Genomic DNA, 23,224 nt, shown 5'->3' with positions numbered 1-23,224 from the left:
ATGTCTGACTTGACATGAGGCCCACTCCATGAGATGAAACCCATACCTGACACTGTCTGGGTGACCAAGAGCCTGACGTTAGAGAGGCCAGGCACCCAGACTAGAACCAAATACCGTAGTTCTAAAGATTTAAAACAAGCAAGCAAAAGCAATAAAATGACGTTCCACTAGACTCATAGATCAGAGACGCTTCCTCCTGCGGCAGATGGGAACAAATGCAGAGACCCACAGCCAGACATTACACAGAGAGAGAGACCATGGAACACTCAGCCCTAAATGGGATGTCTCCATCAAATCCCTCCTCTCAGGACTCAAGGATCCCTGTGGAAGAGGAGGTGGAAAGAATGTAAAAGCCAGAAGGACGGGGGACACCAGGAGAACAAGGCCCCTGAATCAACATGATTGGCAGAGACCGAGGCAGCATGCACAGGGCCTGCACAGGGCCCTAGAGCTGAAAGGAGAAGTGGACACAGGCCCCATCCTTAACCCAGACGCAATCTCCAGCTGACAACTACTTGCAAATGAAAATTTAGTTTCCTCCAAGGGAGTCACTGGGAAACACACTACTCTTAAGGGTAGGCTGCATGCCCAGCAGTAGATGGCCAACAGAGAAGGAACTCCATGGCATCTTTGGAGGTTCCTTGTCTCAGTGTCAGGTCAGGGCTTTTCCATTTTTCTGATTATTCTTTATTTTTATTTATGTGTATTTTTTCTTATCTCCTTTACCCTACTAGTACTTTGGATGTGTATTATGACTTCCAGTTTAGTGTTCTCATGGGATTCCTGAATGTGCAAATGAGTGGGTCTGTTTCTTGTGCCTACCCTTCGGCTCGTTTCCTTCTGTTTGTTTTGTCCAACTTCAGTGTGGCCATAGCTTTTGTTTTATCAGTTTATTTGATTACTATCCCTTAGCCTGTTTGTTTTCTAGTGAGAGACAGGAAGGGAGTAGATGCTCATGGGAGGGGAGGTGGGGAGGAACTGGGAGGAGTAGAGGGAGAGGAAACCATAATCAGGATATATTACATAAGGAGAAAAAGTATTTTCAATAAAAGAAAAAATAAGAGTCATCATAAGAAATCAATCGAAATTTTCATAGACCAACAAAAAGTAGGTTATTATACTCCTGAGGGTTTGGCTTTATGGGCTAGACTGTGCTATTTTCGTTTCTAGAACATGACCAACTTTGTTTTATGATGCCAATAAGAGGATTATTATCTAAGGAATAATGAGGGAGAAAAAATGTTTTCTAGTTAGCATCACTGAATGTGCAAACACGTGGACTCTGAGACTGCGTCTTAATGCCCTAAGGGAAAGAGATTGCCAGCAGCCTCTCCCACTTCAGAGGGCCCTGGACTCATCCGTTCCATCGGCTCGTCGGAGTTCCTCTCAGAAGACTGAACCCTCTGTCTGTACAAGGGCACGTTTTTACAGGGCCTGTCTGTTAATCTCTGTTGTTCCTCCAGAGCTCATTTGTGGGGCTACCCCGAGCTGGCCGCACAGGACTGCCCTAGGAAAGGGCACAACCCTGTGCCAGGCTCCTAGAAAACAGTGAGCGGTTCCCTGCACAACAGTTTTGAGTGAAGGCAGGAGGCTGGCCTGAGACTTGTGGTGAGCCTGGATATCTGTGTCTAGCCCCATTTGGGGAAGCCATTTTTCTACCACTTAAGATGACAATCTCAGTAGATGATGAGCAGAATAACCCAGGCTTCTGCACGCAGTATGTAGGTGAGGTGGTCATTCTTAGATAAAAGCCGGTAAATCACAATCAACTGCACTGTCACAGAATTGCCACTAGTGCCCTTGAATTGTGCTCTCTGCTGTGAACCCAGTTGCTCTTGCATGCCATCTGCAGGCCGATTGTGGGCAGCTTTGCCTGAAGCGCTTGCATTTCCTGTTTTAACCCACAGCTCCCTCTGCTGGCCTGAGAGACGACGTGTTTAAATTGCTCTACTTAAAACTCCCCTGTCCTAAAATACCTTTGCTTTACTTTATTTACCCATAGTTATTATGAAATTTCATTGCACAGAGAAGTCATATAGTACCTCCAGTGTAAAAATACATTTATAGCTCATATAGTGGGGCAGAATTTAATCAGAGATTCCCAAAAACAACCGCTTCTGAAAGTGTTTGCATTAGCTGTCCAAAGCACTGACCTTGCCCAAAGTTAAAGATGAGGCCCTTGGAAACCACTCCAAGTTCAGCACCCATGTCCTGATTGGTACTGAGTCAGCAAGTGCAGCTTGATTGCTCTGTGTGAATTTATTGATCATTTGAGTATTAATGAGGCAATGTTTCATCTCAGTAATTTTACTATCGGGGAGGAGGAAATGCAAATACCTTTCCTGCAGGTTTCTGGTCACCTGGTTAAACCAGCTGTGTGCATGGCCATCCAGCCCAGCTGAGTACACTGGGGACATGTGAGTTGACTGTTCCCGGGGCAGGTGGCCTAGCAAATAGTTGAGAAAATGCAATGTTAAGCGGTAGTTTTCTGTTTGCGGAAGAAAGCAGACTTCCATTTGCTTATTGGCATGTTCCTCATGCATTGACTTGTTAATTTTGTCATTCGTCTCCTTTTATGATTTACTAGGTATTAATTGGTGGTCAGAGGATTTCTGGAGAGGGTTAGCTTATTCACAACTAGACTACACTGTCCTTGTTTTTCCTTAGAAGGTGACGTGTTAGCTGTCCCGCTCTTTGTTGGTTGTTGCAGTGATGACTTTATGGAAGGGGCGTGTGCTCTGCCTGTGGCTCTGTGCTGGGCGCTGTCATCCCAGAGGCCTGGCAGTCACCATTTGTTGGCATATGTTGGCATTACTGAATGTGAGAATATGTAGACTCTTCTTTATCGTATCTTCCGTCATGCTGAAAGGTGAATGCAGATGCTCCTCCCAGGCCGCAGGTCTTGGGCTTGATGTTTCTGCTCTTCTGAGAAACTGGCTTCTCTCATGACTTGTATGGACTGTGTTCATGATACCTGGTGGGGTAAGAATTTGTAGTTTACAGCTGTTGCTTTTATAGGAGCTAAAACATCAATTGTAATAAAAACCAGGAATGAAAATGTTCTCTGTTGAGGCAAATTAAATTATTTTGAGATTTTATTTTAAATTAATGAATAAATGGAGATTTAACTTTATTACCTTTTTTTTTTAACTGTTGGGTAAGGAGGGATTTGTCTTTACATATTTAATCAGTCAGCTACCTGTTACTGTAACAAAGTACCTGAGGCATTCATTTCCTTTGGGAAATACTCATTCAGCCCATGGATTTGCAAGTCCCAGCCTGTGCCTGAGCGGCCCATTGCTTTCTGCTCCTGGTAGAGTGATGGAGAGCAGGGGCAGGCATGCGAGGTAGACTAGGACTGCTCACACCGCCAGTCCAGGAGCAGAGGGGAAGGCTGGGCAGGCCGCATCCCAAGTGCCCCTTCCCAGCATACCTCCCGGGTCTCCCCAACAAGGCCCTCTTCCCAAAGTTCCCACCACCTAATAGCACCACTCTGGAGCCAAGTTTTGAACATGTGGACCTCTGGGGAATGTTCAGAATCTAAATTATGGATAAATATGTATGTGTTTAAAATGTGTAGAACCTATATTTTTTAAAAGATAGTTCATGTTTTTTTAAAACACACACACACACACACACACACACACACACACACACACACACACAACCCCACCCTCATCCCCTTGCCGCCGAGTTGTAATCACCGGTAGAGTGGGGCTCCTTTCAGACCTGCCCCTCTGTCAGAGTGCATGTCCATAGCATCTGGAAAAAAAAAGCGCTCCAACTCAGATGTGTTGCTCTATACTCTGGATCATTTTTCACAGAGCAGTCACGGGGCCATCTTCACACAGCAGAGTACATACATCTTCATCACTTTTAATGACTCCGTGGTACTCCATTCCATACTGTAGTCTACTTAATCAGCCCTGCGCAGGGACTAGCGTCTCACTACTAAGCATTATAATGAACCTGTTAAGCATACATCTTAGTGCACTTTTCCTGATTAAGGAGATTGTTGTAAAGACTGAAGATGTTAATGTTGAAGCAAGGGATGGTTTTTTAAATGTTTTTGATGTGTGCTGCTAAGGGGCTGTGTGGAAAGGTTGAGAAGGTGAGGATGTAGATGTTTCCTAGCTCCCTGGCCACTGGTGCCTTCTCTTTCTCTGTAACACTCGCCCATCTGATAGATGTTAGCCTGGGTGTCTGGCAGTGGAGATTCTCCTGGAGACAGCTGTGTCTGGAACCTTGCCCAGTTCTCAGGTCCTGTCCTGCTTCTCCTCTGATGGTGCTTGCTTCTCTCTCAAGAGCCCGGCCTCTTTCTCTTCAAAACCAAAAAGCTCCATGTGAGAATGAAACACATTTGAGCTGTTTCTGTCCTGAGAGACTCTGGAAAGTGGTATCTTTCTGCTGGGACAGAGAGGGTGCACTCTGACATGGGTTTTTTGCTCAGCCTGGCAAGCTGGCACACAGCTGTAATTGGAGTACCTGAGAGGCAGGGCAGAAAGATAGCTGGAGGCCAGCCTGGGCTGCAGACGTTCAGCCAGCACGTTCATAGAGCAAGACTGCCTCCAAACAAAACCACCAGAATTATTTTCTCCAGTTCTTTTTGTAACTGCTACTAACTATATCTCTTAATTGATTTATCTTTCTTTACTTGCTTTGAGACGTAATTTTTATGTTAGCATGTTAGGCTTACTAGTAAGCCTTATGCTAGTATGAGGGCCTTTACCAGCTACAGTGGAGTTCTTCTTCGTCCTCTTTGCTAATTTAATTTTCATCAATAGTCACCAGTGTCTCTTTGTTAGAACATGCATGTGTCTCTTTGTTAGAACATGCATGTGTCTCCCCAGTGATCAGAACATGCATGTGTCTCCCCAGTAATCAGAACATGCATGTGTCTCCCCAGTGATCAGAACATGCATGTGTCTCCCTAGTGATCAGAACATGCATGTGTCTCCCCAGTGATCAGAACATGCATGTGTCTCCCCAGTGATCAGAACATGCATGTGTCTCCCCGGTGATCAGAACATGCATGTGTCTCCCCATTGATTAGAACATGCATGTGTCTCCCCGGTGATCAGAACATGCATGTGTCTCCCCGGTGATTAGAACATGCATGTGTCTCCCCGGTGATCAGAACATGCATGTGTCTCCCCGGTGATCAGAACATGCATGTGTCTCCCCGGTGATCAGAACATGCATGTGTCTCCCCGGTGATCAGAACATGCATGTGTCTCCCCGGTGATCAGAACATGCATGTGTCTCCCCGGTGATCAGAACATGCATGTGTCTCCCCGGTGATTAGAACATGCATGTGTCTCCCCGGTGATTAGAACATGCATGTGTCTCCCCGGTGATCAGAACATGCATGTGTCTCCCCATTGATCAGAACATGCATGTGTCTCCCCATTGATTAGAACATGCATGTGTCTCCCCGGTGATCAGAACATGCATGTGTCTCACCATTGATCAGAACATGCATGTGTCTCCCCAGTGATTAGAACATGCATGTGTCTCCCCGGTGATCAGAACATGCATGTGTCTCCCCAGTGATCAGAACATGCATGTGTCTCCCCGGTGATCAGAACATGCATGTGTCTGTCTCCCCGGTGATCAGAACATGCATGTGTCTCCCCAGTGATCAGAACATGCATGTGTCTGTCTCCCCAGTGATTAGAACATGCATGTGTCTCCCCACTGTCCCTTATGAGTACACTTATCCCTACTCTTATTTCATTTACTCATCTCAAATGGAACAGCCGGCCGTGTTTAAGAGTTAAAAGCTCACAAGCTTTAACTCCGAAGGTGTCTCAGAAGGGAAATAGCTTCTAAGTGCTGGGTATTTCTCACTGGTTCAGTGAAAGGTTAAAAGCAAGTCTGAATTTCCTGGCAAATTGTTTAATGGCAGCCATTTTGGAGTGGCCTAATCTAGTGCTCTGCCCCAGGAAGAAGAGCCGGTTTCTGGTTCTGATTGCCACTCTGCCTCACTTCCGCCTCTTGACAGTATTTGCTGGAACTGCCGAGGAGTCGGCCCGACCTGGCAGCCGTTTCTTCTGTCAGCCTTGCAGATGGAGGACTATTTCTCCGGAATCATTGAAAAATGAATTGGAAGTAGCACCGTGCATCCGTTAGTTCAAGTCTGAGGTGACAGGAACATCTCTGTCATCCTATTTCCTCCTCAACTGCAGCAGCTCTAATAGCCTAACTCAGCTGGAGGAGGCATTGATGTAAATGCGGAAGAGCAATTTGGTGACAGAGGGTCTGGATCACACGGTCTTGCTCAGTTAAAGTGGGAGATAATGACTTGGACTTTTTTTTTTTAAGCGTAGGGAGGAATCTGCTCTTTGGGCACATTTCCAAAATACTTCTAAAAAAAAAAAAAAAACCCTACCATTTTCTTTTTATAAGTAAAGTTGGGCCTCAGAGCATTTTATACAGTGGGAATGTGCACAATTAATGGGAGAGATAAGTAGTGCTGTGAGAGCCTTGGTGGTCAGAGGCCTGACACCCCCCGGCCTAGGCACCTCAGTATTCCTACATGTATTTATTACACAGGACGGAGGGGATCCTTGACCTCACTTGTTTGGGGTTCTGTGTTTCCTCTGTCCCGATCACTGAGCTAATTGGGTGTATTTCTCATTTGAGAAGGTGAGGATGCATATGGTCCCTAGCTCCCTGGCCCCTGGCGGCTTCTCTTTCTCTGTAGCACTCGCCCATCTGATAGATGTGTCTGGCCGTGGAGGTTCTCCTGGAGATGGCTGGGTCTGCAGTCTTGCAGTTCCCCAGGTCCTGGCCTGAAGTAGAAAATGAAGTAGTCTCTCAGATTGAATTTTCCTAACTAAAAGAGTTCCAGAATACTTAAAAAAACAAAAACAAAACTCTGTGTGTGTGTGTGTGTGTGTGTGTGTGTGTGTGTGTGTGTGTGTGTGTGTGTCCCCAAAGGTCAGTGTTAGAAATCTTCAATCTCTCCCCATCTTTTTTTGTTTTTTGAATCAGGGTCTCTCATTCAGCCTAAAGTTTACTAATTTGCCTAGACTGGCCAGAAAACCCAGAAAAGCCCTGGGACTTGAGGTGCACCCTACCGCACCAGCTTTTTTATTTTATTTTATTTTATTTTATTTTATTTTATTTTATTTTATTTTACAATACCATTCAGTTCTACATATCAGCCACAGGTTCCCCTGTTCTCCCCCCTCCCACCCCCTCCCCTTTGCCCTAGCCTACCCCCCATTCCTACCTCCTCCAGGGCAAATCCTCCCCCGAGGACTGCAATCAACCTGGTAGACTCAGTCCAGGCAGGTCCAGTCCCTTCCTCCCAGCCAAGTGTCTCTGCATAAGCTCCAGGTTTCAAACAGCCAACTCATGCAATGAACACAGGACTTGGTCCCACTGCCTAGTTGCCTCCCAAACAGATCAAGCCAATCGACTGTCTCACCTATTCAGAGGGCCTGATCCAGCTGGGGGCCCCTCAGCCTTTGGTTCATAGTTCATGTGCTTCCATTCCTTTGGCTATTTTTTTTTTTTAACCTGGGTGCTGGGACCAAACTGGTGTCCTCATGTTTGTGCAGCACACACTTGACTGACCGGGCCATTTCTTATTTATCTATTTGTATGCTAAGCTTGGCGACATTACACATAGCTATAATCCCAGAACGTGAATCTCTAGTTTTAAGGCCAGCCTGAGCTATGTAAGGAGACTCTCCTTCAAAAATAAATTAATTTTAATGTGCTGTATAGTTTTTCATTCTGTGACTTGGGCTGCATATGACAACCTTCTCTTGATGGCTGATGCCACTTCTTGTTTGCATTGTTCAAAGGTTCTGGCTTTTATTGTTTCCTTGTTCTTCTTCTCTTGGTCTAGCTTGGCTCTTACTGGCAGTTCTGTTCACGTCTGCATGGTGTACAGATGTACTAATACACAGTGGTGCTTCCAGCCCTGTCCTTGGCCCTCATCTTTTCTTCTTCGGGTTCTGGCCCTGCGTGACCTTCCTCCCACCGTGTGCTTCAGGCTCAGGGACCCGCTGGACTCAGATACACTGGAGGAACCACGTGTGCTTCCTCCCACTGGTCTGTCATCCCCAACCTGCACCCTACACGTCAGTCACACTCCTGAATGGCAGCATCCACAGAGCTGCCCGGAAGGAAAGCCAGATTGCCTTTCATAATTACATCTCCCCATATTTTACCGTTCCCCAGAGCTTACCTGTCCTCCACTGCACAGCCATTTCCTGTAGGCCACTGTTTCCCCCAGGAGAGTCACAGTGGCTTCTGCTCTTTCCCCGCTGCAGCCCTGTGCCACAGGATGCTTGAGCTTCCTGCCTGGGTCTGGACCACCTTACCAGGGACGAACTAGCCCTGTCGCTGCTGGAGACCTGACCCAGCTGTTTGGGCAGTAAGTGGCCGCTGCCACCAGGTCATCTGCCCAAAGACTGTCACCAGGGTCCCCGGCCTTCGCTGGTCGTCTTTCTGCTGCAGCAAACAGAAATGCTCTGGCTTATTCCACCTCTGAAATCCCCTCTTCTGGTAGTCCTTACTCTCCTCAGGATGGAAGCTCACTTGTCTGCATCTCCAATAGAAATGTTTCTCCAAAAAGTTGCCTGTGATTGCTGTCCCCGGCCCCCACCCTGCCCTCCATCCAGCATCTCTCCCTAGCAGTGCACTGAAGTTGTCCAGGTCCCCAGTCACCTCCTGCTGTCACATCTAGGTCTTTGTACTGCGCCCCCTACACACACACACACACACACACACACACACACACACACACACACACCCTGTGACACAGCTGATCTTCTTTTCTGAGGAACAGCCCTCTGGCGTGGCTGCGGTCAGGGTGACCGAGGGCTTCTGTGACAGGTCTCCCGAGCTGTCTCCCCTTACTTACTTAGCTCTCCCACCTAGACTCGGGCATCTAAATCAGTCTCCCCATCTAGTGATTTCCAGACACGTAACTCCAGCCCTTCAGACTGCCTCCAAGATGCACGCTGACCATCTTCACCCTCGTGTCTCATAATGTGTCTGGTGACAACACACACCAGCCAGGATCCTTGATTCTCTTGTGTTCTTTCTCCCTGATCATCCCCATCGAGGAGATGCCTTCCTCATCTCATCCCCCAGTGCAAGTCTAAAGCCAGGGGGATGGCTCTTCTGACCCCCCGGCCGAGCCCCACCACGCCTCGTAGCCTGCGCTCATCTTTTGCTTGCACATGGACAGTTTCCTGTCTAGTCTCCCGGCCTCACCTTCATTTCCCCTGGATTGTTTTTCCCATGTGGCAGCCAGAGCTATTTTTAAAATGTAAGTCGGATGGGTGATGCTTCGTTTAGACCTTTCTGTGGCTTCCTGTTACGAGGTCTACTTGATGGAGCCCCACTCACTCCCTGACCACATCCAGCCCCACCGCGGTCGCCCGCCCCCACCTGCTGCTCTTCGGGGCGTCTTCAGTGCAGTAGCGCGGGCTTCTTACCTTGTCCCTCTCCGCCCTTGTCCTCAGGAATGTTTCCATGACCCCGTACACAGGAATATACAATAGTATACAAATCAGACACTAGTAATAATAAAGCCCTTTCCTAATAGGGATAAATCTGAATCGTTCTCCCACACTGACTCGGCAGTTATGAATATGAGAATACAAAAATGTGATTTGGAGAATTTATCAGAAGGGTGGCCAGTTCATTGTTCAGTGTTTAATTCTTAAACAGAGTCCTCTGAGTGCTTTTTGGGTGGATCTTCTACCTGTGTTCTACTTGGAAAGCAACTTTAAAAACTAGTTTTCATGTTAGGTTTTCAAATCACAAACTTCTCCTTGTGTCCTACAGGGAGCACCTCCTTGCTTGTGTCCTACAGGGAGCACCTCCTGGCTTGTGTCCTACAGGGAGCACCTCCTTGCTTGTGTTATATAGGGAGCACCTCCTGGCTTGTGTCCTACAGGGAGCACCTCCTTGCTTGTGTTATATAGGGAGCACCTCCTGGCTTGTGTCCTACAGGGAGCACCTCCTGGCTTGTGTCCTACAGGGAGCACCTCCTGGCTTGTGTCCTACAGGGAGCACCTCCTGGCTTGTGTCCTACAGGGAGCACCTCCTTGCTTGTGTTATATAGGGAGCACCTCCTGGCTTGTGTCCTACAGGGAGCACCTCCTTGCTTGTGTTATATAGGGAGCACCTCCTGGCTTGTGTCCTACAGGGAGCACCTCCTTGCTTGTGTCCTACAGGGAGCACCTCCTTGCTTGTGTCCTACAGGGAGCACCTCCTTGCTTGTGTCCTACAGGGAGCACCTCCTGGCTTGTGTCCTACAGGGAGCACCTCCTGGCTTGTGTCCTACAGGGAGCACCTCCTTGCCGGAGCGGCCGTGCAGCCGCCCCAGGTCAGCTGTGGTGCTGGCCCTGCCTTTTGAGCATCCCTGTGTTCCTCATCGAGGATTTCCTCTGCTGGTTATTGTCGCGTTCTCAGACGTCGGAGTTTTAAAGGATTAACACTCCCTGCCACCACACTCTGCTCTGCTGCGCTTCCCGCACTGTGGGTGCTGCTGGTGCCTTGAGTTCGTGTGGCGGAAGTTTGAGAAAACGGTTAAGACATCCCCCAGCCAACCCATCGCGTTCTCTGGAATTTCTTCATTAGCCTTCCGGACCGGCCCTAGGGGCCTCACCTGCCCACCTCTGCCCTGAGAACTCCAGCACCAGGAAGGCCTGGCCTTCTCAGCCACTCACCCCAGCCCTCCAGCTGTCCTAACTCAGGTCTGGGGTTACTTAGTGGCCCTTCTCCTCCATAAGCACCTGCTGGGTCCCTGTCCCTGTGCCCAGGTACATTCTAGAGGACAGGAGCATGCAGATAAATGGGGTGACTCCTTTCTGGCACATCTGGGCTGTTTTCCACTTAACTGTCTGTAACAGATCCCATAACGGGCTACGGAGCACAGTGGTGACTAGTTTTGCCTAGAGGGTTGACGGAGATCTGCAGTGGGATGGCATGGACTGCACTCCTAAGAAAGAGAAAGAAGGGAAGGCCACAAGGCTGGCAGTGGTGGGGAGTCAGGTGGAGTGAATATCCAGTGACACGGGGGCCGTTGTCCTCAGTCCAGATGAGTGGTTCTCAACCCATGGGTCACGACCCCTTTGGGGTCACAGGTATCATAACCTGCACATCCGATATTTACATTAGGATACATAACAGTAGCAAAATTATAAAGTAGCAATGAAATCATTTTACGGTTGGGAGATCACCACAACATGAAGAACTGTATTAAAGGGTCAGCATTGGGAAGGTTAGAACTACTGCTCTAGATACATGCTGGTGGTCCTGACTTCCAACTTCCTCTCTCCTAAGTGATGTAACAAAAAACATCCTGCCTCAACTGTAATATTACATTACTTTTTTGTTTTGTTTTTCAGGACAGGTTTTCTCTGTGTCGCTTTGGAGCCTGTCCTAGAACTCACTCTGTAGACCAGGCTGGCCTCGAACTCAGAGAGATCCACCTGCCTCTGCCTCCCGAGTGCTGGGATTACAAGCATGCACCACTGCCCAGCTTCATTTTTAACAGATAATTTGAATTGGGTCTTCAATTGAAAGGAGTAATGATTTACACAGGATAGAAAGCCATTGGGAGCTATCTGGCTATATTTGACTTTGCACATCCTTGAGTAGCTCTCTGTCTTCTCAGAAGGTCGTGAACATCTGCCTGTCTTTATGCTTGCCTTCTTAAGACTTAGGTAAATAAAAAACTGCTTTGGGGGATTCTTTATTTTGGAATGTTGTCGTTTTTCCCTCTCACAATTGATTTAGTTGTGACTGAGGGGAAAGACTGAAGAGCCGGCTGCCATCAAGATTGTATTTCTGAAGAGGCTCAATTTCTGGAAAGAAAATAACTGTCGATAGATGCTGTCCAGCTAAGAGCCTTTATGTCCTTGAATCTCACACTCAAGAGCACTCATCCCGGAAAACAACTTGACTGGTCAAAGGAATCATTACAGAAAGAAGGTGGAAACAGTTGTCAGGCTAAATATTTCCAGCGAAAAGTGGGCTAAAAGAAATTACAGCTATCAGTGATAGTTTGTGGACCATTTTAAAGGGTCCTCCTAAAGTGGTGGCCACCATTTAATAAAGATGGCCATTTTTTTAATTCCAGTTTTTAATTTGACAGCTTGCTGCCATAAATCTGATTGCCAATGTGCAGAGAACTCATCTGTCTGCCTTAGACTGTTGTGTCCAGTGGCTCTGCTTCCTCCAGGGAGCCCTCCTGGCTTGGAAACATGTAAACACCATCAGCAAGTCACAGACTGAGGCGCTCCACTGACTCCTTCCCAGCCCCTCTGCTGGGCACCCACCTGCTTTCCTGCACTGCATCCAGAGAGGCACTCTTGAGTCTGGCTATAAAATATCAATTTTGCCAGGGCTCGGTGTCCTAAAATTAAAAAAATTGCTGATGATGGAAGGGCCACATGTACCTAGGACCCTCATTCTAGGGGAGCATATTGCTGTATTCCCAAGAGGAAGTGCTCTGAGCGTCCATCACATGGTCAGAATTGATTGGTGGCAAGAAAATGCCATTGTATTTACTGGGCATTTGTAGTTTATTAGGTTTGTCATAAAATGTAACGTTTGCATCTCCTTGGAGATTGGAAATTAGTTCACAAGACTCTCCAGAAAAACACAGAAGAGATATACTGATGGCAGGTTTGCAAAGTAATTGCATTTCACTACTTTAGTCAATAATCTCATTTATACATCGGCTAAAAGTTAATCTGCCGTTCTAAGGTCATTTCAAAAACACCTTCATTTTAGTGGAGGGCTACAGGGACATCTTTCTCCTTAAGAAATTGCAGGGCTTGGGGAAAGATTTTGGTTTTGGTTTTTGTTGCTTGTTTGTTTGTTTTTTTTAAATCTGTTTATGTGAGTGTATGTGTGCCTGAGTGAGTTTATATTCGCCAAGTGGACTAGATGCCCACAGAGGCTAGAGCTAGTTGCACTTGTCCCTGCAACTGGAGTTAACAGCAGTTAAGCCACCTGGTGTGGGTATGGAGACCCCGACCTGGGTCCTCTGCAGGAGCATTATGTGCTCTTAACCACTGAGTTCTTTTTGTTCTTTTTCATTTGGACTCAATCACGGCTTTCCTTTGGCAGGAGAAAGGAGGCGCATGCTCTTGCGGTCGGTCGGCTTCTACTGCTAACACTCCTGCCCCTCCCTCTTGCTGCCGTGTCCAGGAGTGCACCATGGTTAGTTAGGATACAGGCAAAAGTCCCTAAACAAGAGGTCCTCCAGCTGGATACGCTGAACGAGGAGCCCGTTTATCCCGCCATGCTGGCTCTTGGTAAACAGCACAGCCACCTTTGTTGTGGCTCAAGGCTTCAGCCTTATTTTCATCTATTGTTACCAGAACCATTTTGATATACACACTAGGATCAGAAAACAATTAACTCCAGGGGTCTGAGTTGGGTGTTATACATCAACATTAAAGAATATGGGTTGCAGAACTAACTCCAGTATTTCCTTGCTGGGGATGAGAGCCTTTTTAAGCCTCGGTGCAGGCTTGCAGTTGCTGGAGCCGGAAGACCCAGCCTGCGCTGAGCCCACGCGCAGCCGCAGTGGGAGGAGGGGCTGCGCCCGTACTGCGGGGCGACCGACCGGACCGACCGTTTGGACCTCAACTGCCTTCCTCACCCGGTTCACTTCCTCCACCCGAGTGAGCCGCCATGGCCTGGGCCGCAGGCATCCTGCGAGCCAGCAAAAGAGTGGGTGCAGCCAGAGTGGATTTCAGGGACCAGGGCATAGCTCTGTGGCCCAGTCGGGTGCTGGGTGTCCCCCGCAACCGGGCCTGGTGGAACGCCACTCCCGCGTCTACCATGTCGACCGTGAAGGATAAACTTATCAAGCGCATCAGCTCCGAAGAGCCGGTTCTCCACAACAAGGTCTCCATTATAGGAACTGGATCCGTCGGAATGGCCTGTGCCATCAGCGTCATAGCAAAGGGCCTGGCCAATGAGCTTGCCCTTGTTGACAATAGTGAAGCAAAAATGAAGGGCGAGACGATGGATCTCCAGCATGGCAGTGTCTTCATGAAAATGCCAAAGATTGTTTGCAGCAAAGACCTCCACGTCACTGCCAACTCTGAGGTAGTTATTGTCACAGCAGGGGCACGCCAGGCGAAAGACGAAACGCGCCTGAATTTAGTCCAGCGGAACGTTACCATCTTTAAGGTGATGATTGCCAATATTGTCAAGCACAGCCCCCACTGCAAAGTGATTATTGTTTCCAATCCAGTGGATATCTTAACTTACGTAACCTGGAAACTGAGCGGATTTCCCAAAAACCGTATTATTGGAAGTGGCTGTACCCTTGACACTGCTCGCTTCCGGTTCATGCTTGGGGAGAGGCTTGGCATCCACTCTGAAAGCTGCCACGGGTGGGTCCTTGGCGAGCACGGAGACTCAAGTGTCGCCGTGTGGAGCGGAGTGAACATCGCCGGTATGCCTCTGAAAGAGCTGAACTCAGAGCTAGGAACTAGCAAAGACCCCGAGCAGTGGGGAAACGTCCACAAAGATGTGATTGCCAGTGCCTATAACATTATCAAAATGAAAGGCTATACTTCCTGGGCCATCGGCCTGTCCGTAGCTGATATTGTAGAAAGCATTCTGAGGAACCTCAGGAAAACGCTTCCAGTCTCCACCAATGTTAAAGGTCTGTACGGCATCAAAGAAGAGGTGTTTCTCAGCGTGCCTTGTATCGTGGGAGAAAACGGCATCTCGGATATTATAAAGGTAAAGTTGAGCCCTGCCGAGGAGGCCCAGATGGTCAGGAGTGCAGATACGCTTTGGAAAATTCAGAAAGATATCAAGTTTTAAGCCATCCTTCTAAAGATGCCAGAGAGACAGATGCAGTATATGCCGATGTGGGGTGAACTGGGGGTTCTGAAAGTTGGAGGTCTCCTGTGTGGTCTCCTGTTGTGTGGCATCCAGCTGTGTGGGGTGACTTTACCTGTTCAGTTTCCGAGTGACAGCATTAAAGGTATTTTTGGTGTTTGGAGTACTGGTTCTTGCCTGGTGGTGTGGTGGTCAAGAAATTGATAACTTTTATTAGAACGAGAATCTGTACTAGTCCATTCTGGTTGGCTTATATTTATGTCCACTCCTGTACCATTTTAAAAAGTAACTCCTGTGGGCTGGAGAGATGGCTTGATGGTTAAGAGCACAGACTGCTCTTCCAGAGGTCCTGGGTTCCATTTTCCAGCACCCATGTGATGGTTCACAGCCATCTATAGTTGGGATCTGATGCCCTCTTCTGACTTAAAAGCATACATACAGATAGAACACTCATATACATAAAATAAATCTTAGAAAAAAATTAACTCCTGCATTTAAAAATAAAAATATACAACATTTTTTTGTGATACATTTTGGAACTGCCTTTGTTGTCTTGGAATAGCCCATCTGAGCCATCAAGACATTATGAAGGGGACAGGAAGGGTGGCACTTGCTGCAGGGACCCGGGTTCAGTTCCCAGCACCCACATGGTACTGTACACACATGCAGGCCACACATTGTACACATTTTTTAAAGACATCATGAAATGGGGGTGCAGCTGCTTCAAGAGTAGGGGGAAAGAAAAGAGAGGTAAGGAGGGGCAAGAGAAAGAAAGAAAGGGAGAGAATCAATCCATTACGCTTATAAAGTGGATTAACAGGAAAGCCGTGGTGGTCAGACCACAGGAAGGACTGGCTGGCAGAGGTGATGCGGAGCTGCCACTAGTTTGGTAAAGGGCATGAAGCCCTTCTCAGATTGCAGGTAGGAAAAATGAAGCCTGCTTTGGTGACAGCCTTCTGGAACTAGCTGCCTTTGAACCTGTTACACGTGAAATCAAAATACGGGTTATCGATGTTCTCGCTAGGCTGGGTCTTTGACATAAAGTGGGCCTTGGCTGGAGAGAGTGGCCCTGCTGCTCAGTTCCTCTCACGTGACGAGAAAAGGAACGCTTTTGGATTGTGTCCTGTTGTTGAATCACAGCATAAGACCCAAGCGTTTTAGTCAGCACCTAAGGGATTGTATTTTTCAGAAAGTTACATGTTCACTTTTTATTTCTGAATCAGATGCCTTGACTGCTTATTTTGAACTTCATGAATGTGATGCAGAATAGTTTAGGAGAGAGCAAAGATTCTGCTCTGCCCTTTACATAAAGAACGCTAACAACAGAAATGTCGCAAGTGTCATGTTAGCCCCCCTAGCGCCCCTGAACATTGAAATAACACTGTCTAGACACCTCATCTCTGATCCTTGCATCAATGGGCTGTCAGTGCCTGCTCTCTGGGCCAGGCCAGTGCTGATTAATCAATATTACCAAATAGACACCAGGCAGCAATCTTCCCATTTAAATATATCTGTGTGTGTATGTATGTGTGTATATATAAAACGGCCCTTCCTTGTTGAACGGAGCCCCTATACTTATTCATTGAAAAGATGAAGAAATGTCCTGACTCCCCAGGAATTGGTGACATAAAACTGGACCGAGGAATGGGCCGAGTCCCCTGACTGTGGGAACGCTGTGGTTCAGGTGGTGGAGAGTTCCTGGGCTTGGGGAGCTAGCTCATTAGCAGGGCATCTGTTTCCCCTCATCCAGCCCTGAGCGCTTCTTTAGCCTTCTCTCAGGCAAACCCATGTGGCGGGCCCCAGAGAGGCCTGTGTCAGGAGCTCCTTTCCTGATTCAGCCAGCACAGACTGAGTTGTGGTGTAATCTCAGCACTGGGGTGATACCAGGAAGTGCTCTGCCATGCATGCATGCATGAGGACCCGAGTTCAATCCCCAGAATTCCTAGCACTGGGAATGCAGAGACAGGTGGACCTCTGGGACTCCCTGGCCATTCACCTGTCCTACCCAGAAAGCCTTGGGTCCTGGTAAGAGACCCTGCCTCAAAAAACGAAGGTGGAACCCCTGAGGTTGGCCCTGGCCTCCGTCCACATGCATGCATACACTTTTGCACATACATATACAAAAAACATCATCTAATTCTGCCTTGACAGAAGTTAGTTTTCACTCATGCAGGACCCATATAGATTCAAGCTGGTGTTTTGGGAGGCTCCCCTAACTGTACTTCAGCTTGTCCCTGAGGCCCCACAACAGCCACACAGGGTTCCATGATTTCAGTAAGAAGAGAGGCCTAGAGAGTTGAGCTTCTGCAGTTAAATGCCTAGATATGACATGTTTCTTTTATCCACACTCACGATCACATGGCTGCCTAGCTTCCAGGAGGTGAAGAAGTATGATCCCCATCTACAGAAGTGGGTGGTGCTGACCATTGGTGAACCCCATCTGCTGTAGTGGATGGTGCTGACCATTGGTGAACCCCATCTGCAGAAGCAAGTGGTGCTGACCATTGGTGAACCCCATCTGCTGACGTGGGTGGTACTGGCCATTGGTGAACCCCATCTGCTGATGTGGGTGGTGCTGACCATTGGTGAATCCCATCTGCAGAAGTGGGCGGTGCTGACCATTGGTGAACCCCATCTGCAGAAGCGGGCGGTGCTGACCATTGGTGAACCCCATCTGCTGAAGTGGGCGGTGCTGACCATTGGTGCACACTAGTAATGTGCCTCTCATACCATCCAAACTAAAATGTCCAGGTGTGTTTTCATGGTTTTAAATCGTTTTTAGTGAAAGTCGGCACAGGGTAAAAAGCTCAGGGGCACTTTGTTTTCTAGTCCACAGAACCAGAGTGGCCATAGGGAGAGTCCTGGGTGTCAGGCAGGCGGTCATACCTTCAAGTCATGTCACTTAATAAGCAAATTAACTAACCTCTGACCTCTGTTTTCTCATATGTTGGGTTGTCGCCACCATTTCTGCCATATAGAATTGTGAAGATTAACCGCCCACAGCTTTGGTACCCGATACATCGCCAAGCCCGAAGGGAAGATACTATTGCCATTCAGAAAACACTTCCACAGTCTTAACTCCTGCTGTTAGCATCAAGTGATCCTCTTCTATTTATGCAGAAACCCCATTACCAGATTCTTAAATTACCACTGGCCCTTCACCACCAACATACCCATGGCTTTTCTCTTAGTAGAGCTTCTAATGAGGCCAGATACTCCTGAACCCACAGTGTGGGAACAGAAGCTGAACGGGCTTGTCAATGAAGAAGATAAACAAACATTTCAAACTCGGCTTTAGTGCCAACAACTGCCTGCCTGTTAGAACTGATTCTTTGGGCTTTGTGAGATTAGAGATAATCGGAATATTTTAATTAATTTTTCAATATATAATGTATTAGACAAGATGGTTTTCAGTTTCTTCTTCCACAACCCAGACATGCCATGGCAGTGTGGGGCAGCACCCATGTGCACATGCATGCAGTGTGCAGAGTGTAAACACGGTCGTGCAGTCAGACCTGCCTCCCCGGCCGGATGACACACTTGTCTGGTTGCCGGAAGCTTCCATCGCTGTCTTTAGAGGGGGATAGCACCTGCCCCACTCACGGTTGGGAGGTAAATGATAACTATGCCAGCACCTAGTGCAGACTCTAAGCCACGCTGCTGGTGTTCTCGCTCCTGGCACACTGGTCACATAGCCCTGCGGAAGCTATTGGAACGGGAACGAGAGCATTGTTAGAGGCATCATCCTGGCTCCCTCCCAACATCTAAAATGTGGTCAGACCCAGTTCCCTGACTGATGAAATTACTTGAAATGACTTTCCCAGTTGACATGAGGACAGCAGGATTTCAGGACAAGGTTCCAGGAGCAGTAGGCGCCTCCCTCCAGGGAATACCATTCCTACCTAAACCCTGCCCAGAGCACCCCCTGAAGTTTGCAGGAACCAGCCTGTGGCTGCCTACAGAGGCCCCGCCTATAAGGGTGACCCTGCAACCCGTAGTATGAAAAAAAAAGTTCTCCCTGGTCAAAGCCACACGGGAAGAGCAAACCACAGGGAGGGAAACCCAGAGTTTTGCTTTGGAGTAATGTGACCAGAATACTCACGTTCATTAAATTCTGGGGGCAGAGGGAACGTGCCATGGCAGCAGCTGTGAATTTATATTTAGGTCCAGATTAAACTTAAATTACTCAATCTTTAAATCTTTTTCTCAAGGGCATCTTTAAACGGGAATAACCCATTGACTTTTATATGATCTTCACTGATACATATTTGATATAGACACTGCCCATATAAATATAAATAATACAAGCTTGAAACCCCATGGAGCCCCATCTTTGAAGCAACTTGAGAGCCTGTTTATTACATAAACATGGACTCTGGGTTTCCATCCCCACAGCTGGAAGGCCCAGGGCTCAGTGGTGTCCTTTATCCCATGTCCTCAGTGTCCACATCTGAGATGTCCCACATCGCAGTCGGAAGCCTGACTACTCCTGGCTGGTTACTTTCTGGGTATGAGTCCTTCTAGTAACACACTCATGCCCGCAGGAACAAACAGTAACACAGTACTTGAGGACTGAAAGACAGATGATGAGGTCAGGGGTCGGGGATAGAGCAGCGACTACAAGCACCACTGATGAGGGGCTGTGGAAGACAATTGTGCTTGGACTTTAATGCTGGACAGTCCAACACAAGCCAGAAAGACAAGGAACAGCATACTGCAAACCATGGCCAGGGAGGCACCGGGTTTTCAATTCCAACATCTATGCAAGTCCCTTAACAGGTTGCGATTGGCATTTTTGACATGCAGTCCTGTGAACCTTGGATATTCAGCATCAGTGTTACCCTGCCACTAATTTGCCTATGGTGGTCACAGCAACTGTGACCACAAGAGACCTCCCGCGTTCTAGTCCCTCTTCAGGGATGCACAGACTGCCTCTGGTGCTCGTGGAGAGCCCCTCATGCAGGCTCATGGCAGGGAGAGACAATGCCTCTGTGTCTATTCAAGATGAGCATCCAGCTGGCTGGTTTCTGTGAGCAGTGGTGACCACATTTGCCTAACACAAGAGGAGAACTGGGAAATGTGGTGCTTTGAGGGCTCACAGGGAGGCTTTGCCTAGGTGTGCAAAGATGAGCAAATGTGGAGCATCCTGACGGTTGGCCTCCTACAGACTCCCTAAACCAGTGAGGATAGTCACCCCAAATGGTCTATAACTATAAAGCCATGCTTTTAGTCAACATGCCACGATGTTTACATCCATGGGAGCTCTGTGTTTTGGAACACAGCACACACATTTGGATAATGCTGCAGTGGTCGTGGCCTTCACAGAATGAGAACTTACTGTGAGCTGGGCCTGCACTCTGTGCACTGCCCCACCTCGTCCTCGCAACTCTTCAGACAGGTAATGACTGTCTCCTTTCTGCCGACGTGGATGCTGGTGAGGAATTGGGCCGGGGCTGGGATTGGAGAGTGGTCTCTCCAACCGCAGTCCGGGTCACCAAGTGTGTGCTATGGAGGCTGGATACCAGCCTAGAATATACAAATACTGAAAACGACGTGACCCCTGAATTTGGCAACAGAGTAAAGATTCAGCCTCCGTTTGAAATATATACATGTCAACAGCAAAAAAAGAAAAAAAGAAAGGAAGAAGGAAAGAAAGAAAGAAAGAAAGAAAGAAAGAAAGAAAGAAAGAAAGAAAGAAAGAAAGAAAGAAAGAAAGAAAGAAAGAAAGAAAGAAAGAAAGATTACCTGTATCTCCAGTAGCCTCCCCCAGAAATGATTGGTTGCTGTGGAGTCTTGGGAGCTTTGGGAACCTGCTCAGCACCTACGTCCAAAGGAAATGAATGGGGTGTTGCTGATGGGGTCAGCCTGGACCATGTACAGCCACTGAGATAGCTCTGTGTGGCCAGGGTCCTACACATGAGGAGGAGGGCTGGAGTGTGCACCCAAGGAGACTGTCCCGCCCCACAGATCAGCGGTGCCCTCCACACGGCTCTGCGCTCGATGGTGTGACCTCCCAGACCCTTTCTTGACTGGCTTAAGTCACCTTTCACTGATGAGATCTCAGTGTGGGCTTCTGTACACTGTCGCACGAGAATATTTTAGTCTATCTGGCATTAGTTTTTTCTTTCTACTTCCCTCTAGCTCTAAACTTCTAACTTTGAATGGCTTGAGTATAATCATGTATTTAGAAGGACAGAAATTGTGTTGCCCGGTGCATCTCTATAAATGAAGGCCACCATGCATCCCGTTGTAGATGCGCATCCTGGGAGTCTGTGAGCTTAGACCTGTTGCCTTCTAGACAGGAGTGAAGTTGTCCGTTGTTCGGTTAGCGGATCCACACTTGGAAGAACAGCTGCTCTGCTGCGGTGCTGAATGCAGGCCTCGGTTTCTCTGCTGTCCTCTGCTCTGCACTCACGAGGGATGGTGGGGTGCGCGCCACTCAGCACGATGCTGCCTCCGAGAGCCTCAGCTAGTCCTCCCTTCTTCTGACATTTGATGTTTTCTCTCTTCCAGATGAAGGACTTTCGAAGTAAGATGCAATCCATATTTCCAGCAATTCCCAAGAACTCCGAGTCAGCCGCTACGTGGGAGGAGGCACTCAGCTCTAAGTGAGATGGGTGTGGGTGACTCCAGAGGAGCTGGCGCAGGAATGGCAGCCCTGGGAACACCACATGAGAAAAGGGACTGGGGTGACGTCAGGAACACGTGCCGACGGCCGGTCAGCGCAGGGGCCGCAGCCATAGCCATCTGTGTCCATGTCTATGGTGCAGGGAGGGAATGTTTTCCTAAAGCTAAGACAACGATTTAATTACTGAGAAGTTCCCCTCAAGGAGGGGTCCCAGAGGAAATATTTCTGTTTAGAACAATAAACCATGTTTCATACTCACAAAAAAGTAAGATAGAAAATCTTCGCAAGGGCTGGAGAGATCCCCGTGGTTAAGAGCACACATTGCTCTTGCGGAGGACCCCAGTTCATTTCCCAGCATCCACTTCGGGTGGCTCAAACCACCTGCGGCTCCAGCTCCAGGCATCTAACGTCCTCTTCTGGACTCTGTGGGCACCTGACTCACGTGTGAACACACCCACACACATCTACACAATGAAGAACTAAAATTAAACCTTTTTAAAAACTTTAACTCTGTTGTGTGTGTATACGCCTATGTGTGTGTGTAACAATAATAGAAGAGGTCATGAGTTCGAAAGTGAGCAAGGGTGGACTCTGAAGGAGTTGGGGTGGGGAGAGAGAGGGGTGTAAATGATGTAAATACAGTACTCATACATGAGATTCTCAAAAAAAACATTTTAATAGGAAAAAAAATCATTATAAGCAGACTCCTAACAGCAGTACAGACCTCAGTGTATCTAATTAAATGAGTTTTAAAGCCTATCTGATCTCATATGACCAAAAATTTGGAAGGTATGTTCCTATTGGCCAGGCTCTGGGATGGCGAATCCAGTACTGGGAACGGATGCAGCTTGTCCTGAGCACAGTCTGATTCGAAGCTAGCACACACGTGCTGAGGGCCTCTCCCGAAGGACTTGTAAACTCTGACCCACGGGACAAAAAGCCAGCAGCGGATGCCGATGGCACAGAAAACAGTGACCGTGCTGAGATGGTCATGGTTATATCGTGGCTCTAAAATGCTCTCGTTGAGGAATTGGCTCTGCATCCCTGGACTCTGACAATCTGTAGTTTCGTCTCAGTGGTGAAGGTAAATACAGTGGAATTGGTGCCCACCTGCAACAGTTTTTTTTTTTTTTTTTTTTTTTTTTTGGTGTTTCGAGACAGGGTTTCTCTGTGTAGCTTTGCGCCTTTCCTGGGACTCACTTGGTAGCCCAGGCTGGCCTTGAACTCACAGAGATCCGCCTGCCTCTGCCTCCCGAGTGCTGGGATTAAAGGCGTGCGCCACCACCGCCCGGCAATCTGCAACAGTTTTAACCGGAGTCACCTGAGCACTGGGCCTCAGTATTAAGTTTTTGGTGCCATTCCTCAAGGAAGTTAATTCCGATGAGCCCATCCTCTTGTGTGCTCCACGATCCCTTACAGGAGGTGATGGGAGGTGATTGTGCACATAAAGAAAAGGCTTCAGTGTGTCAGTACGTCTAGAGAAAGCCCTCTGGTTGAATGTCAGGTGTGTAGTTCCCTCAGAATTACCTAGGCCCTAATTAGTCAGCGATCATGTTCCATAAAGTGCATTCAAAATCTGTTACAGGGAAACCTTTTAGTTTTAAAGGAACTCTCAATGAAATGTCAAGTGCATAATGTAACATATTTCTCTAGACCACATTGCCCTGTTAAAATTGCTGTATTGTTAATTAAACAGGTGTAATTGGTGTCTGAGATTCACATGTAACCTGCTAAAAATCCAAGAAAAGA

At 47.9% G+C, this 23,224-nt stretch overlaps 1 protein-coding gene across 3 annotated transcripts in view; it reads left to right on the top strand.

Moving 5' to 3' along the window:
• Tmem242 (transmembrane protein 242) overlaps positions 1-21,983 on the top strand; it is a 32,108-nt gene extending 10,125 nt beyond the window's left edge. Inside the window, exons 3-4 of one of the 3 annotated variants that reach the window (XM_015996766.3) lie at positions 13,111-14,745; positions 21,361-21,983. In XM_015996766.3, coding sequence (XP_015852252.2) covers positions 13,681-14,745; positions 21,361-21,459 — 1,164 coding nt within the window. In that variant the 5' untranslated portion in view covers positions 13,111-13,680 and the 3' untranslated portion in view covers positions 21,460-21,983. Of the gene's footprint in view, positions 1-13,110; positions 15,011-21,360 lie in introns of those variants that run through there. The other 2 variants (XM_006978062.4, XM_076552852.1) reach the window with 2 other exon arrangements.
• Positions 21,984-23,224: the final 1,241 nt, after the last annotated feature.

Source organism: Peromyscus maniculatus, chromosome 16 (assembly GCF_049852395.1).
Source record: "Peromyscus maniculatus bairdii isolate BWxNUB_F1_BW_parent chromosome 16, HU_Pman_BW_mat_3.1, whole genome shotgun sequence".
In the NCBI taxonomy this organism is placed as follows: domain Eukaryota; kingdom Metazoa; phylum Chordata; class Mammalia; order Rodentia; family Cricetidae; genus Peromyscus; species Peromyscus maniculatus.
The sequence above is the reverse complement of the archived record's forward strand: the minus strand, read 5'-3'. Positions and strand labels throughout refer to the sequence as shown.